Consider the following 12,372-nt stretch of genomic DNA (forward strand, 5'->3'; position numbering starts at 1 on the left):
CTGCAAGCCAGCGTTATGGCTTAGAAGGTTAAGTGGCTGCATGTAACACTGGCATCTCATACAGAGTACATATTCAAATCCTACTTTGCTTTTGATCAGCTTCCTGCTAATGTGCCTGAGAAGGTGGTGGAAGATAACCCAGGTACTTGACCCTGCCTCCTATATAGGCAACCAGGATGAGTTCCTGGCTCCTGGTGTCAGCCTGGCCTGATGTGGCTGTTGCAGCCGTCTTGAGAGTGAACCAGCAGATGGAAGACCTCACTCTTTCCTCACCTCTTTCCTCTTCCTCTGATACTCTGCCTTTGAAATAAATATATCTTGAAATTAAGTTTTTGGGCCCAGCATAATGGCTTAGGAGCTAAATCCTCACCTTGCATCCTCTGGGATCCCATATGGATAATGGTACATGTCCTAGCTGCTCTGCTACCCATCCAGCTCCCTGCCTGTGGCCTGGGAAAGCAGTCAAGGATGGTCCAAAGCCTTGGAACCCTGCACCCACATGTGGGAGACCTGGAAGAAGTTCCTCGCTCCTGGTTTCAGATCGGCTCAGCTGTGTCCGTTGCAGCCACTTGGGGAGTAAACCAGCAAACGGAAGATCTTTCTCTCTGTGTTTCCTTGTTTCTGTAAGTCTGCCTTTCCAATAAAAATAAACAAATCTTTAAAAAAATTGATCTTTAAATAAACTATGCTACAAAATTCTTGAAAGCTTTTTTTTTAAGTGATTTCCATTCTGGGAGTATTTTTTCTTTTGGACATTTTTAGATGTGCAACTGTGTTGTTGCACTGTGTGTGTATAGCAGACTCTAGGTTCCCTTTGCAGTCTGAGAAGGTGTAGAATAGGAAATGGAGTATGGAGTTACTTGAATCTTTCCCCTTTTTTAAAATTTTATACAAGGGTGTTCTTGGCAAATCAGTAGTGGTTCTAGTTGGTCTTTAGCATCAATGGAATATCCCATAGTCCAGTATTTCTCAATTTTATTTTTGTTTTAGAATCTGTGCGCTTTAAAATAAACTAAAAATGAGAAAGAATCTCAAAGAGCTTGTATTTATTTGAGATTTACATTTCAATATATATATATTTTAAATTTTTATGTTCTTAATATTGTTCACATGGTTGAAAGGAATGCACCCCCGTTTGGGTCTTTGATTAGGGTGGGGAGGATCAAGCATGGAGGAAGATGGGTAAGATAAATGTTTCAGTTTTTTTTTTTTTCTTTTTAATGTGTCTGCAGGGAGAAAGGGGATGGGAACTGCTGCATGCTGTCAAACTACATCAGCACCTGGGGCTAGGAGACTGTCATTTCATGATCCCTTAGAGACCCCGATATGGGGAAGAGTGTTCTAAGGGGTACCACCAGAGTGGGGTTGATTGTCCTGAGAAGTTATTGGTTTCATTGCTCCAGGGTTGAGAACATCTTTCCAAGGTCTGCTGGTTGACAGAGTCCACCTCAGTGCATCCACAGACCCAAGAATATGCTGCAGGGCTTGGCCGGGAGAATTGTCTAACCTTTTCTGCTTTCTATCCTTTAATGAGGCAGGCAGTGTGGTATTCCCTGCTGGCCTAGATGAGCTGGCTGTCATGTCCCCTGTTGCATCTGGGCATGCTATAACTGCATAGGCATCAGCAACTGAGTAGGCCTAGACTGGCACATACACCCCCACATCAGCCCACACATCCTGTGATTTTCCCTGTGGCTGAGATCTGAATCCAGCAGCCTGGTTGGGGAATCCACCAAGAAATAGCCTGGGGTAACTACCTTAGATTTGACTTTGTGTGCACTAGCCAGTGCATGTTTAGGCACGGTCTATCATCTTCACGAGCCAACATACATACTGATGGATGCGGCTGCCTGGTCAGTTCTCGCCCCATAACCTCAAGGGAAGTGTCAGGTGCTAGGGCCCAGCCCAGTCAGCCCACTACAGACCTAGTCCTCATGCATACTAGTGGATACGACAGCCTAGTCAGAGAGATCCTCAATAATCCTCACAGACCTCACTCTGCCCCCATTTTTTGCTCCTGCCAGCCTGTGCTGTGGGCTAGCCCATCCTGGGCTATATACCATCTGACTCTTGTTCACGCTCATGGGTGCTGCTGCTTAGCTCAACCTGCCCCGCCACCAGACCCAGCCTTCACAGAGGTCAGCAGGTGCTGCTGCCTTGTCCAGCCTAGTTTGCTCCCAGCCTTTGTTCTTGTGCTCACCAGTGGTGGGTAAAGGTACTCTCTGGAGAGTACCTATCGTTTTCCTGCTTGGCATGCTCCCAACACCAGATATTGTATCTGCCCAAGGATATTGTGGTCAAACCTTATGTGACTCTTACCTAGTCCTGGCACTTGCCATCTGGTGCTGCTACCTAGTCTGGCAGACCCACACCTACTCTGGCTCTCATAGAGACAGAGGGTATGGTAAACTAGCCCAGCCTGACCTGCCCCCAGTCCCAGCTCTCCTGCTCATCCTGCCCCCAGATCTGGTTCTTTGATATTCTGTTGAGTACTGTGATGTAGCCTGATGTGGCCCACTCCCTGCTCCAATACTTGCTGGCCAGTACTGATGTCTAGACCAGACAGGCTTGCTTCTAGCACTAGCTTTTGCATGCTACAGTGGGTCATGGGCAGTACTGTTTAGCCCAGCCCAGCTGGATTGGGGGGTGCCTTGGCCTAACCCAAACATACCTTCCTTCCAGTTTCGCCTCCCCCCCCCCAACGCCCCAAACCACCTGATCTCAACTCCTTTGTCTATGTGTGAATGCAGTTGCCTGGTCCATGGAAGACTCCAGAAATCATTCCTCCCCTGTCAGATGTGTCCTTAGCTGCTCCCACTGCAGTACATCCCCAGACCCTCTTCCCTGGGCAATCTGCAGCAGCTCCCTGCACAGCTTTCCTCCTAAGGGCCAGGGTGGCAAGTCATGGCCTGGCAGACCCTGCCTTTCCCGCATATCTTAAAATAAAAAAGGCCTGGTGTGATGGTTCAAATGGTTAAATTCTCACCTTGCAAGTGCTGGGATTCCTTATAGGTGTTGATTTGTGTCCCTGCTGTTGTACTTCCCCTTTAGCTCCCTGCTTTTGGCCTGGGAAAGCAGTAGAGACCCCAAAAAGCTGGACAGCCTTGGGGCCTTGCATGTACCTGGGAAACTTGGAAGAGTTCTGGCTATTGTAGCCATTTGGGGAGTGAACCAGTAGATGGAGGAACCTTCTCTCTGTCTCTTCTCTCCATAAATCTGATCTGCTGTACAATAAAAATAAAACAAGTCTTGTTTTATTTTTATTAGAAAGTCAGGGTTTTTTTTTTTTTAACATTTATTTATTTTTATTGGAAAGGCAGATAGATATACAGAGAGGAAAAGAAATAGAGGAAGATCTTCTGTCCGATGATTCACTCCTCAAGTGAGCGCAACGACTGGAATTGCGCTGATCCGACGCTGGGAGCCAGGAGCTCTTCCGGGTCTCCACACGGGTGCAGGGTCCCAAGGCTTTGGTCCATCCTCGACTACTTTCCCAGGCGACAAGCAGGGAGCTGGGTGGGAAGTGGTGCCGCCAGGATTAGAACTGGTGCCCATATGGGATCCCAGCATGTGCAAGGTGAGGACTTTAGTCACTAAGCTACTGCACTGGACCCTAGAGCAGTCTTTTCTGAACTTGGTGGAATTGAGTGAAGTTCGTGACAGTGACAAGTTTAAAACATAGACTAGTTGTCCTGTTTTTTTTTAAATATGTTTTGTTCTGGATACCTGAGGCTGGGTAGCTTATGAAGAAGTGATTCCTTATCCTTATGGTCCTAGATGATGAGTCCAAGAGTGTGGCACCAGTTATTCAGTGTCCGGGGAAGGCCTTCCTGCTGCAGAAACTGCCCAAGGTGTGGCTCAGCATGGCCTTCATCCTCTGCTTCCCCACCCTTTGTTTTATGTTGTGTTTTTAATTTGAAAGGAAGAGCTGGATCTCAAGTGGAGCTTCTGGAACGTGAGGCAGTGCTCTGATATGGAGGCCATCTTTTCAGACAGCAGCTTAATCACTGCCTGCCCCAGACAGCTTTGTTAAGTTTCTAGAACTGTGAGACTGAAGTGACTCAGTAGAGTTCAAGATGAGCCCCAAAAGTTCCAAGTGTCTTGATTGGAGAGGCAAGTCAGGAAAGCTGAGGATTTGGCCTGTTTGTGACAAAGATCATGTCTCCCGAGGTCCATGGACTTCCAGACTGTAAAGGCTGGATGTCAAAGAACATCACTGGTGTTAAAGAGGTTGTTTACAAATAAAATATATGACTGACTTCCTGCCTTGAAGTTACAGGGTTGAGAAAGAGATGCTGTCACTAACAGAGATGCTGTCTTTTGCGTTAGTTTTAAATGATTTTTTTTTTTTAAGGCATTCACCAGTCTTGAATTCTCTGGTTAGTGCTGTCTAAATACAGAGATGCAGTGTTGCCACTTAGGCCAGACTCCTGCCAGGCCTGGGGGTGTTTGGGCAGATAGCAGCCTGTGATACTGTTCCTTCTCCACCCAGGGAATGTTAACTCCTAGACAGAGCAGGTGCTCCTGGTGCCCTGTGCAGATCTGTTTAGGAACCAATCACGGAAAAGAGGATTAATCAAGAAGATAAATGCATCTCATACCATTTTTGAAATGCCTTTGAAACATGGTAAAGAGACTGTTGCTCTGTCTTCAAAACCTAGGAACGGTTTTAGACGGAGGAAAAAGCCACCATCTCCAAGTCCAGCAGCTTTGAAATCTAATTTCAAGCTAGACGCTGTGTGACTCAGTTGTTGCTTCTAACAGCGTGCATTACTTGCTGCTGGGTTGGGCCTGGCTTTCATGAGTGAGGAGAGCACTGGTCTCATCGGACCAACAAAACTAGAAATGAAACTCTAAGGTGTGATATGGGATTCAGACTATCCTCTTGTTAAGTTCCCTGTTTTTAAATTTATTTATCTTTATTGGAAAATCAGATATACAGAGAGGAGGAGAGACAGAGAGGAAGATCTTCCGTCCGATGATTCACTCCTCAAGTGACCGCAGTGGCTGGAGCTGAGCTGATTTAAAGCCAGGAGCCAGGAATTTCCTCCAGGTCTTCCACGCGGGTGCAGGGTCCCAAGGCTTTGAGCCATCCTTGGCTCCCAGGTCACAAGCAGGGAAGTGGGGGGACTGGGATTCAAACTGGCGCCCATATGGGATCTTGGTGCCTTCAAGGCAAGGAATTTAGACACTAGGCTACCGTGTTGGTCCCAAGTTCCCTGGTTTTATAGCAAACCTCTTCTCTCTCTCCGTCTCTCTCTCTCTCTGCCTTGCTCTCTTTAAAAGATTCATTTGCTGAAAGCATATATACAGAAAGAAAGATATCTTCCATCCACTGGTTCATTCCTGAAATGTCCAAAAGGGCCATGGCTGAGCCAGGCCAAAGTCAGGAGGGAAGACATCATAGTCTCCCACATGGGTACAGGGGTCCAGGCACTTGGGCTGTCCTCAACTGCTTTCCCAGGCCCCAAGCAGGGAGCTGAATGGGAAGTGGGGGTGCTAGGCCACCGCGCTGGGCCCTCACTGAAATACATGTAAAACTCTTGGCTTTTTTGTTAGGCAATGGCTCTAGTCAAAATCAAAGTAAGTTTTTGGCATTTTTCATCCACATAGTTCAGGAAGCATAAGTTTATTCATTTGAGATGCAGAGACAGGTCTAGATAGCTTTCATCTGCTGGTTTGTCCCAAATGCCTGCCATCCAGGAGTGCTGAGTGCAACCCAGGTACCCTGTGAGGCTGACACAGACTGAACTTGAGCCAACATTGTCTTGCCTCCCATGATGTGTGTGGGCACAAGGTGAACTGGAAACGAATCAAAACTGGATCCTAGGCACCTGAATGTGTGCGTCCCAAGTCTTGTTTTAATGGCTGCACCAAACTCCCTCCATTCTAAGAAATCCATATTTAGTAAAGTTTACCTCTAAAATTGGTGGGATTAGGCATACAGAAAGTAAAAGCTGATCAATTTGTTAGAATATTAAAGGCATCTCATGAACCTACAATTTATACCTGGATCTTTTTTCTGATTATGTCCTTACCTAGTCTCGAACCATTGTGGTAGTTAGATGTGTGTCCCAAGTGTCACAGTGTTTTGATTTAACATAAACTGGAGGCAGCTGAACACTCTGACGCCTCAGCTGGAGTAGGTTTGGGTGCTTGCAGATTTTTTTCTTGAATGTGTTTTTTTATGTGCTTGTAGTGGATGGCATCTGCTTGTGAAGCGTGTTTCTATTTGGGGGAAGTCATTTGGTTTTCATTTGGTTAATGCAGATGAATATCACAGAGGCTCAAGATTAGAAAGGGGGAAAGGAAGGAATTCGTCAGGCACGTAGAGATGTGCATGAAGAATTTCAAGGAGGCTTGGAACAGATGTAGAAGGGAGGGGTAGCAGCCCATCTGAGGCCTTTAGACTGTGACATTCTCTTCTAATGAAGAACAGCTTGAAAGCCGTAATTCTGAGAGTGTTGCAGTATTTTGAAGTCAGACACTTAGTTTTTAATTTTGTTTTTAAAAACAGTGGTAAGATTTTGATTTTTTATTCTCCCAATCTTAAATGGAATTAAACACTTTTGGGCATCATCTTAGCTTGCTAAGATCGCTCTCAGAATAAACACCAGGGCATTGAAAATTCAGGATATATCTGCCTTATGGCATATGAAGTTATTTTTTTGTCTCTTAGATAAAATCAGTGGATTTTCTATTTATTAGTTCTGCATAAATGACCTCCAGTTAATTCTTTATGTTTATATTTTGCAGTACCTTTTTATACCTGAAATTCCTGGTAGTGTGGGCGCTGGTCCTTCTGGCCGATTTTGTCCTGGAGTTCAGATTTGAGTACCTGTGGCCCTTCTGGCTCTTCATCAGAAGCGTCTATGACTCCTTCAGATACCAGGGGCTGGTATGTTTACTAACGTTGCTCTCCACGTGTGGGGCGTTTCATTTTCCTCCTAAGAACATCTTCAGTGGCTGAGAGTGAACTGCTTAAAGGTGACTGTGTTGGGATGAGCTAATAATATCTGCTAACTGAAACTGGTCTCTAATGCCGTTTTGTCTAAACCCACTACCAAGTCATCACAGCTCCCCCTCTCTGTTTTCATTCCAGGGGAGGGGCTGGGTAGAGGACTTTCCTAGGGTAAGGAGCAGTGGAAGAAGCCATACATGCCCATTCCTATTCTGATCTGCTTCTAGAAACCTCTGCCTCTGTGCTAGTGATTGGGTTAGACCTAGACTGGTAGTTCTCGATTTTTAAAATTTTACTTTCTTTTTTTTTGTCTCAGGACCTCTCTATATACTTAAACATCATTGGGAACTCCAAAGAGCTTTTGGTAGTATGGATTGCATATACCCATATTTACTGTTTTAGAAGTTAAAACAGAAAACTCAAAAGCATACTTACAAATTCATTTAAAATAACAGTAACCTATCTCATTAATATACCTTGTATTTTTAAATGAAAAATGACTTCAAAATAAATAGTACAGCCCTATTTTTGCAGATCTCTTGACTGTCTTGGTTCAGTAGACAGTTTGATTCTCATATCTCCTTTTGAATTCTATCATATTATAGTAGCTCATGTAAATTCTAGAGAATTCTGTCCTTTTTATGAGTGAATAAGGACAAATGAGTCAGATAACATCCTAATTTACTATAAAGACCTTTTGACCTCAAATACCCACTGAGAGAAGTTCAGAGAACTCCACCCTATTCCCAGAAATTCCCTGGCTATATTTTGAGAATTGCTGAGTTAGAGTAAAGACACAGGCCTGGGCTTGTTCTCTTAGTTTGTGTGTGTGTGTTTAAATACTTGTTCATTTTTAGTGGAAGGGCAGATTTATAGAGAAGGAAAGAGAGAAAGATCCTTCATTTGCTGGTTCACTCCTCAAATGGCTGCAACAGCCAGAGAGAGAGCTGAGCTGATCTGAATCCAGGAGCCTGGAGTTTCCTCCGAGCCTCCCATAAACCAGCATTCATGTGGGATCCTGGCACTCGCAAAGTGAGGATGTTGCCACTAGGCCATTACCCTGGGCCCGATGTATTAGCTCAGTTGTGTTACACAGCCACGTGGTAGAGCTGTTACTCCCTCACCTAGGCTTGGTGCTTTTGAAAATGTATGCCTTTACTTTTCTAATCCATGCTTTAAATGGTTGCTTTTAAATGTTTAAAATTTTCTTGTTAACTTTCTCTGTAATTATCATTTAGATTCAATGAGTTTGTCTGATGTACTTTTAGTAACCTGTGTTTGGAAATAATTCAGTTCTGAGGTGTGTTTTTAATTTTGTGTTGTTTTTCCCTCTAGGCCTTCTCAGTATTTTTTGTTTGTGTAGCGTTCACGTCAAATATAATATGTCTGCTGTTCATCCCCATACAGTGGCTCTTTTTTGCTGCTAGCACCTATGTGTGGGTTCAGTATGTATGGCATACAGGTAAGTCATCATCATCTTTTTTTTTTAAGTTGTATTTTTATTGTAAAAATTAACAGAAAAAGTCTTCCAGTCTTCCATCTGCTGGTTCATTCTGTTAAGTGGCCACAGTATCCAGAGCTGGGCTGGTCTGAACCTGGAAGCTAGGAACTTCTTCTGGGTCTCCCACATGGCTGCAGGGGCCTAGCTTTGAACCATCCTTTACTGTTTTCCCAGGCCATAAGCAGAATACTGGATCAGAACCAGTGTCCATAAGGAATGCTGGTTCTGCATGTGGAAAATAAGTCCATTATGCCACCATGCCGTCCCCCAGGGAAGTTTTGTTTTAAGATTTATTTATTTGGGCCCGGCACGATGGCACAGTGGTTAAGGTCCTCGCCTTGCACGCCCGGGATCCCATATGGGTGCCGGTTCTATCCCGGCAGTCCCGCTTCCCTTCCAGCTCCTTGCCGGTGGCCTGGGAAAGCAGTCGAGGACGGCCCAAAGCTTTGGGACCCTGCACCCCTGTGGGAGACCCGGAAGAGGCTCCTGGCTTCGGATTGGCATAGTATTGGCCGTTGCGCTCACTTGGGGAGTGAATCATCGGACGGAAGATCTTCCTCTCTGTCTCTCCTCTCTGTATATCTGCCTTTCCAATAAAAAAATAATAAAAATAAATCTTTAAAAAAAAAAGATTTATTTATTTTTATTGGAAAATCGGACAGAGAGGAAGATCTTCAGTTCGATGATTCACCCTCCCCCCTGCCCCAAGAAGCTGCAACAGCTAGAGCTGAGCTGATCCAAAGCCAGGAGCCAGGAGCTTCCTCCTGGTCTCCCCTGTGGGTTCAGGATCCCAAGGCTTTGGGGCATCCCTGCTGCATTCCCAGGCCACAAGCAGGAAGCTGGGTGGGAAGTGGAGCTGCTGGGATTAGAACCAGCATCCTATTGGGGTCCTGGCACATGCAAGGTGAGGACTTTAGCCGCTGAGCTACTGCGCCCCTCTTCCCCACAATTCCTAAGGCTTTCTTAGACAGAATAACATTTTAGATTCAAGTTTTTAAGGTATGATTTATTTGAATAAATTATATAGAGTTGAGTTTAGCATATACTTTAAAACTTAGAAGCAAATGAGAGATGCTGATCTTATGTCTGCTGATTCACTCCCCAAATTTGTACAACAGCCGGTCTAGTCCAGACTGAATGAACTCAGTCCGGATCCCCCATGTGGGTGCAGGCACTTCCCTGCTTGGCCTGATCCCTGCATGGTGTGCCTTAGCAAGAAACAGAGTCAGGAGCAAAGCCTGGCGTTGAACCCAGGCACTCTGATGTATGTAGGCATCTCAAGGGGCCTGAACTGCTAGGCCAGATACATAACCCTAAGGTAGACATTTTAAACTTACCTTTTCTTAGTAGATTATCTACCTTTACAAGTATGTTTTATCTTTTTGTTCATTATTTGCATCAAAGGTTTAAGCTTTTAGGATTTGGCATTTTGGTTGTAGGTATTTCAATTACCAACTCTGATTGCATAGATACTTTGAAAAAAAGTTGAAATGATTTCAGTCTGGATTTACATCAGGATAGCCATGTGCCAAGTAAGGTAACGTTCATGGAATTTGAGCGTAAGGTGTGTCTGAGGCCACTTAAGGAACGCCTCCATTGGGTGCAGGAATCCCACACTGGCTCTCTGGCACATGCCAGTTTGGCTTCAGGTTGAAAAATCTGAAGTGGAAAAAGCTTTTTTTCCTGGCACTCTTCCATTTAGGGGCAACTGCAGTATGAAGGTTTTGCTCATATTGAGCTCAAATGTTCTTACTTAATAATACTTAAAAAAAATGATTTATTAAAAGAAAGGCAGTGACAGAGAGAGAGGGTTCTCCCATCCTCTGGTTCGCTCCCCAAATGGTTGCAGCTGCCGGCTGGGAACCAAAACGCCACCCGAGTCTTCTGTAAATGACTGGGACGCAGGTCCTTGTGCCATCTTGCACTGCTGATGCCTCTTCCCATCCCTTACACTTTTCATTCCGGATGTCCTAAGATGGATTTGCTGATTTCCTAAGATGCTATAAAAAGGCTTTTCTCAGAAAAACTTCCTGAAATGCACCCATCTTTTCCTTAAAATTTTAGGAGTCTGCAAACTTTTCCAAGCATGACCTTGAATTCACACAGTGGAGGCCCTCTGAGTACAGTCTCCTTTTCATGTTAGCATTTGTTTTGAAGTGTGAAGACTGTTTTCTTCTTAAGTCTTATTTTCACAAAAAAATCTTTGGTTTGGCAGGTTTCCTCCTTCTGTAGTATTGTGAGCACTTTGACCATTCTGTATTGCTTTTTTTTTCCTTTCCTTTTTTTTTTAAAGGATTTATTTATTTTTATTTGAAAGGCAGATTTAGAGAGAGTAGAGACAGAGAGATCTTCCATCTACTGGTTCAACTCCCCAAGTGGCCTCTGTGGCTGGAGCTGAGTTGATCTGAAGCCAGGAATGTCTTCTGGGCCTCCCATGTGGATGCAGGTTCTCTAAACTTTGGACCATAGTCTACTGTTTTCCCAGGACACAAAGAGGGAGCTGGATGAGAAGTGGAGCAGCTGGGGCACAGACTGGCACTCTTATGGGTTGCCAGTGCTTACAGTACAGAGGATTTGCCATTTGGGTCATTGTGCTGACCCGAATTTTCAGATAGTTCTAACTTCCTTCTGAAAGCTACACTTACATTATTTCAAGTAAGGTAAGATGAGCTGTTTGGCAGCAGCCTGCTATGAAAACCTAACTGGTATGCAGTGGTATTTGAAGGTAGCTCTGAGTCACATTTGTCTGCAAAGCTGCGTGAAACCTGACTTGTAGTCCCAGCAGTGCCTTGTAGGATGCGGGCCTCTGATGGAGAGTTAATATTGGCCCATTTAGAAGACACATAGTTGAACTTAGTTATTCCAAGTTTCCATTGTGAACTTCCCACATGGGTGGTAGGGGGCCCAGGCATTTGAGCCATATTCTGCTGCTATCCCAAGTGTATTGCCAGGTTGCTGGATTGGAAGGAAAGCAACTGGGATTCAAACCAGCCTTTTTTTTTAAAAGATTTATTTATTTTTATTGGAAAGGCAGATATACAGAGGGGAGGAGAGACTGAGCGGAAGATCTTCCGTTTAATGGTTCACTCCCCAAGTGACTGCAATGGCTCGCCAACCCGAAGCCAGGAGTCAGGAGTGTCTTCCGGGTCTCCCATGCAGGTGCAGGGTACCAAGACTTTGGGCTGTCCTCAACTGCTTTCCCAGGCCACAGGCAGGGAGCTGGATGGCAAGTGGAGCCACTGGGATTAGAACCAGTGCCCATATGGGGTTCTGGTGTGTTCAAGGCGAGGACTTGAACCCTATGTTATTGCGGTTGGCCCTCAAACCAGCATTGGTAGTTTAACATGTTACACCACAATACCAGCCCCTACTATAAAGAATCTTTAGTTTTTTTTCCTCTTATTAAAGTAATTTTCTTTGCATCGTTTCTTAGCTGTGTTTTCTTGTCCTTGGCTTCAGTTCTGAGTTGCTATTTAATGCTTATCACAGTCTCCTGGTCTGAATTTTCTCTCTTGTATGAAGTTGAAGTGATCTTGTAACGTAGGAGGGAGCCCTTTAGTTGGTCTGTTCGGACTCAGATGAATTGTGGTGATTCCCCAATGTCCTTCAGTAATGTATTTGTAACTGTTTATAGACCTGTGCAGTAGTTTGGTGGCTGACCCACAGGACAGTGAGACAGATAGTGTCATAAAAATTACACTGACCTCTCTCACCATACTAGGTTTAGAAATGCATGCTTTTAGCTCAATTGTGAGCGTTTCTTTTAAAGAGAAAGCGGCAGACTACCCATCTACTGGTTCTTTACATGTCTGAGATAGCTCCTGGCTGAGAGCAAAATGGAGAGCTTGGGCCCTCATCCAGGTTTTCCATGTGGATAACAGGGACCTAACTACCCCCAGGGGAGTGTTTT

The 12,372-nt window shown here is 44.7% G+C and overlaps 1 protein-coding gene across 3 annotated transcripts in view; it reads left to right on the top strand.

Moving 5' to 3' along the window:
• MACO1 (macoilin 1) overlaps window positions 1-12,372 on the top strand; it is a 71,151-nt gene that overhangs the window by 10,590 nt on the left and 48,189 nt on the right. For all 3 annotated transcript variants that reach the window (XM_040979592.1, XM_040979594.1, XM_040979593.1), the window contains exons 2-3: window positions 6,757-6,898; window positions 8,297-8,423. In XM_040979592.1, the coding sequence (XP_040835526.1) occupies window positions 6,757-6,898; window positions 8,297-8,423 (269 nt within the window). The remainder of the gene's footprint in view (window positions 1-6,756; window positions 6,899-8,296; window positions 8,424-12,372) is intronic.

The sequence above is a fragment of the Ochotona curzoniae genome, unplaced genomic scaffold (assembly GCF_017591425.1).
Source record: "Ochotona curzoniae isolate NIBS_2020 unplaced genomic scaffold, NIBS_Ocur_1.0 contig_3255, whole genome shotgun sequence".
Lineage (NCBI taxonomy): Eukaryota > Metazoa > Chordata > Mammalia > Lagomorpha > Ochotonidae > Ochotona > Ochotona curzoniae.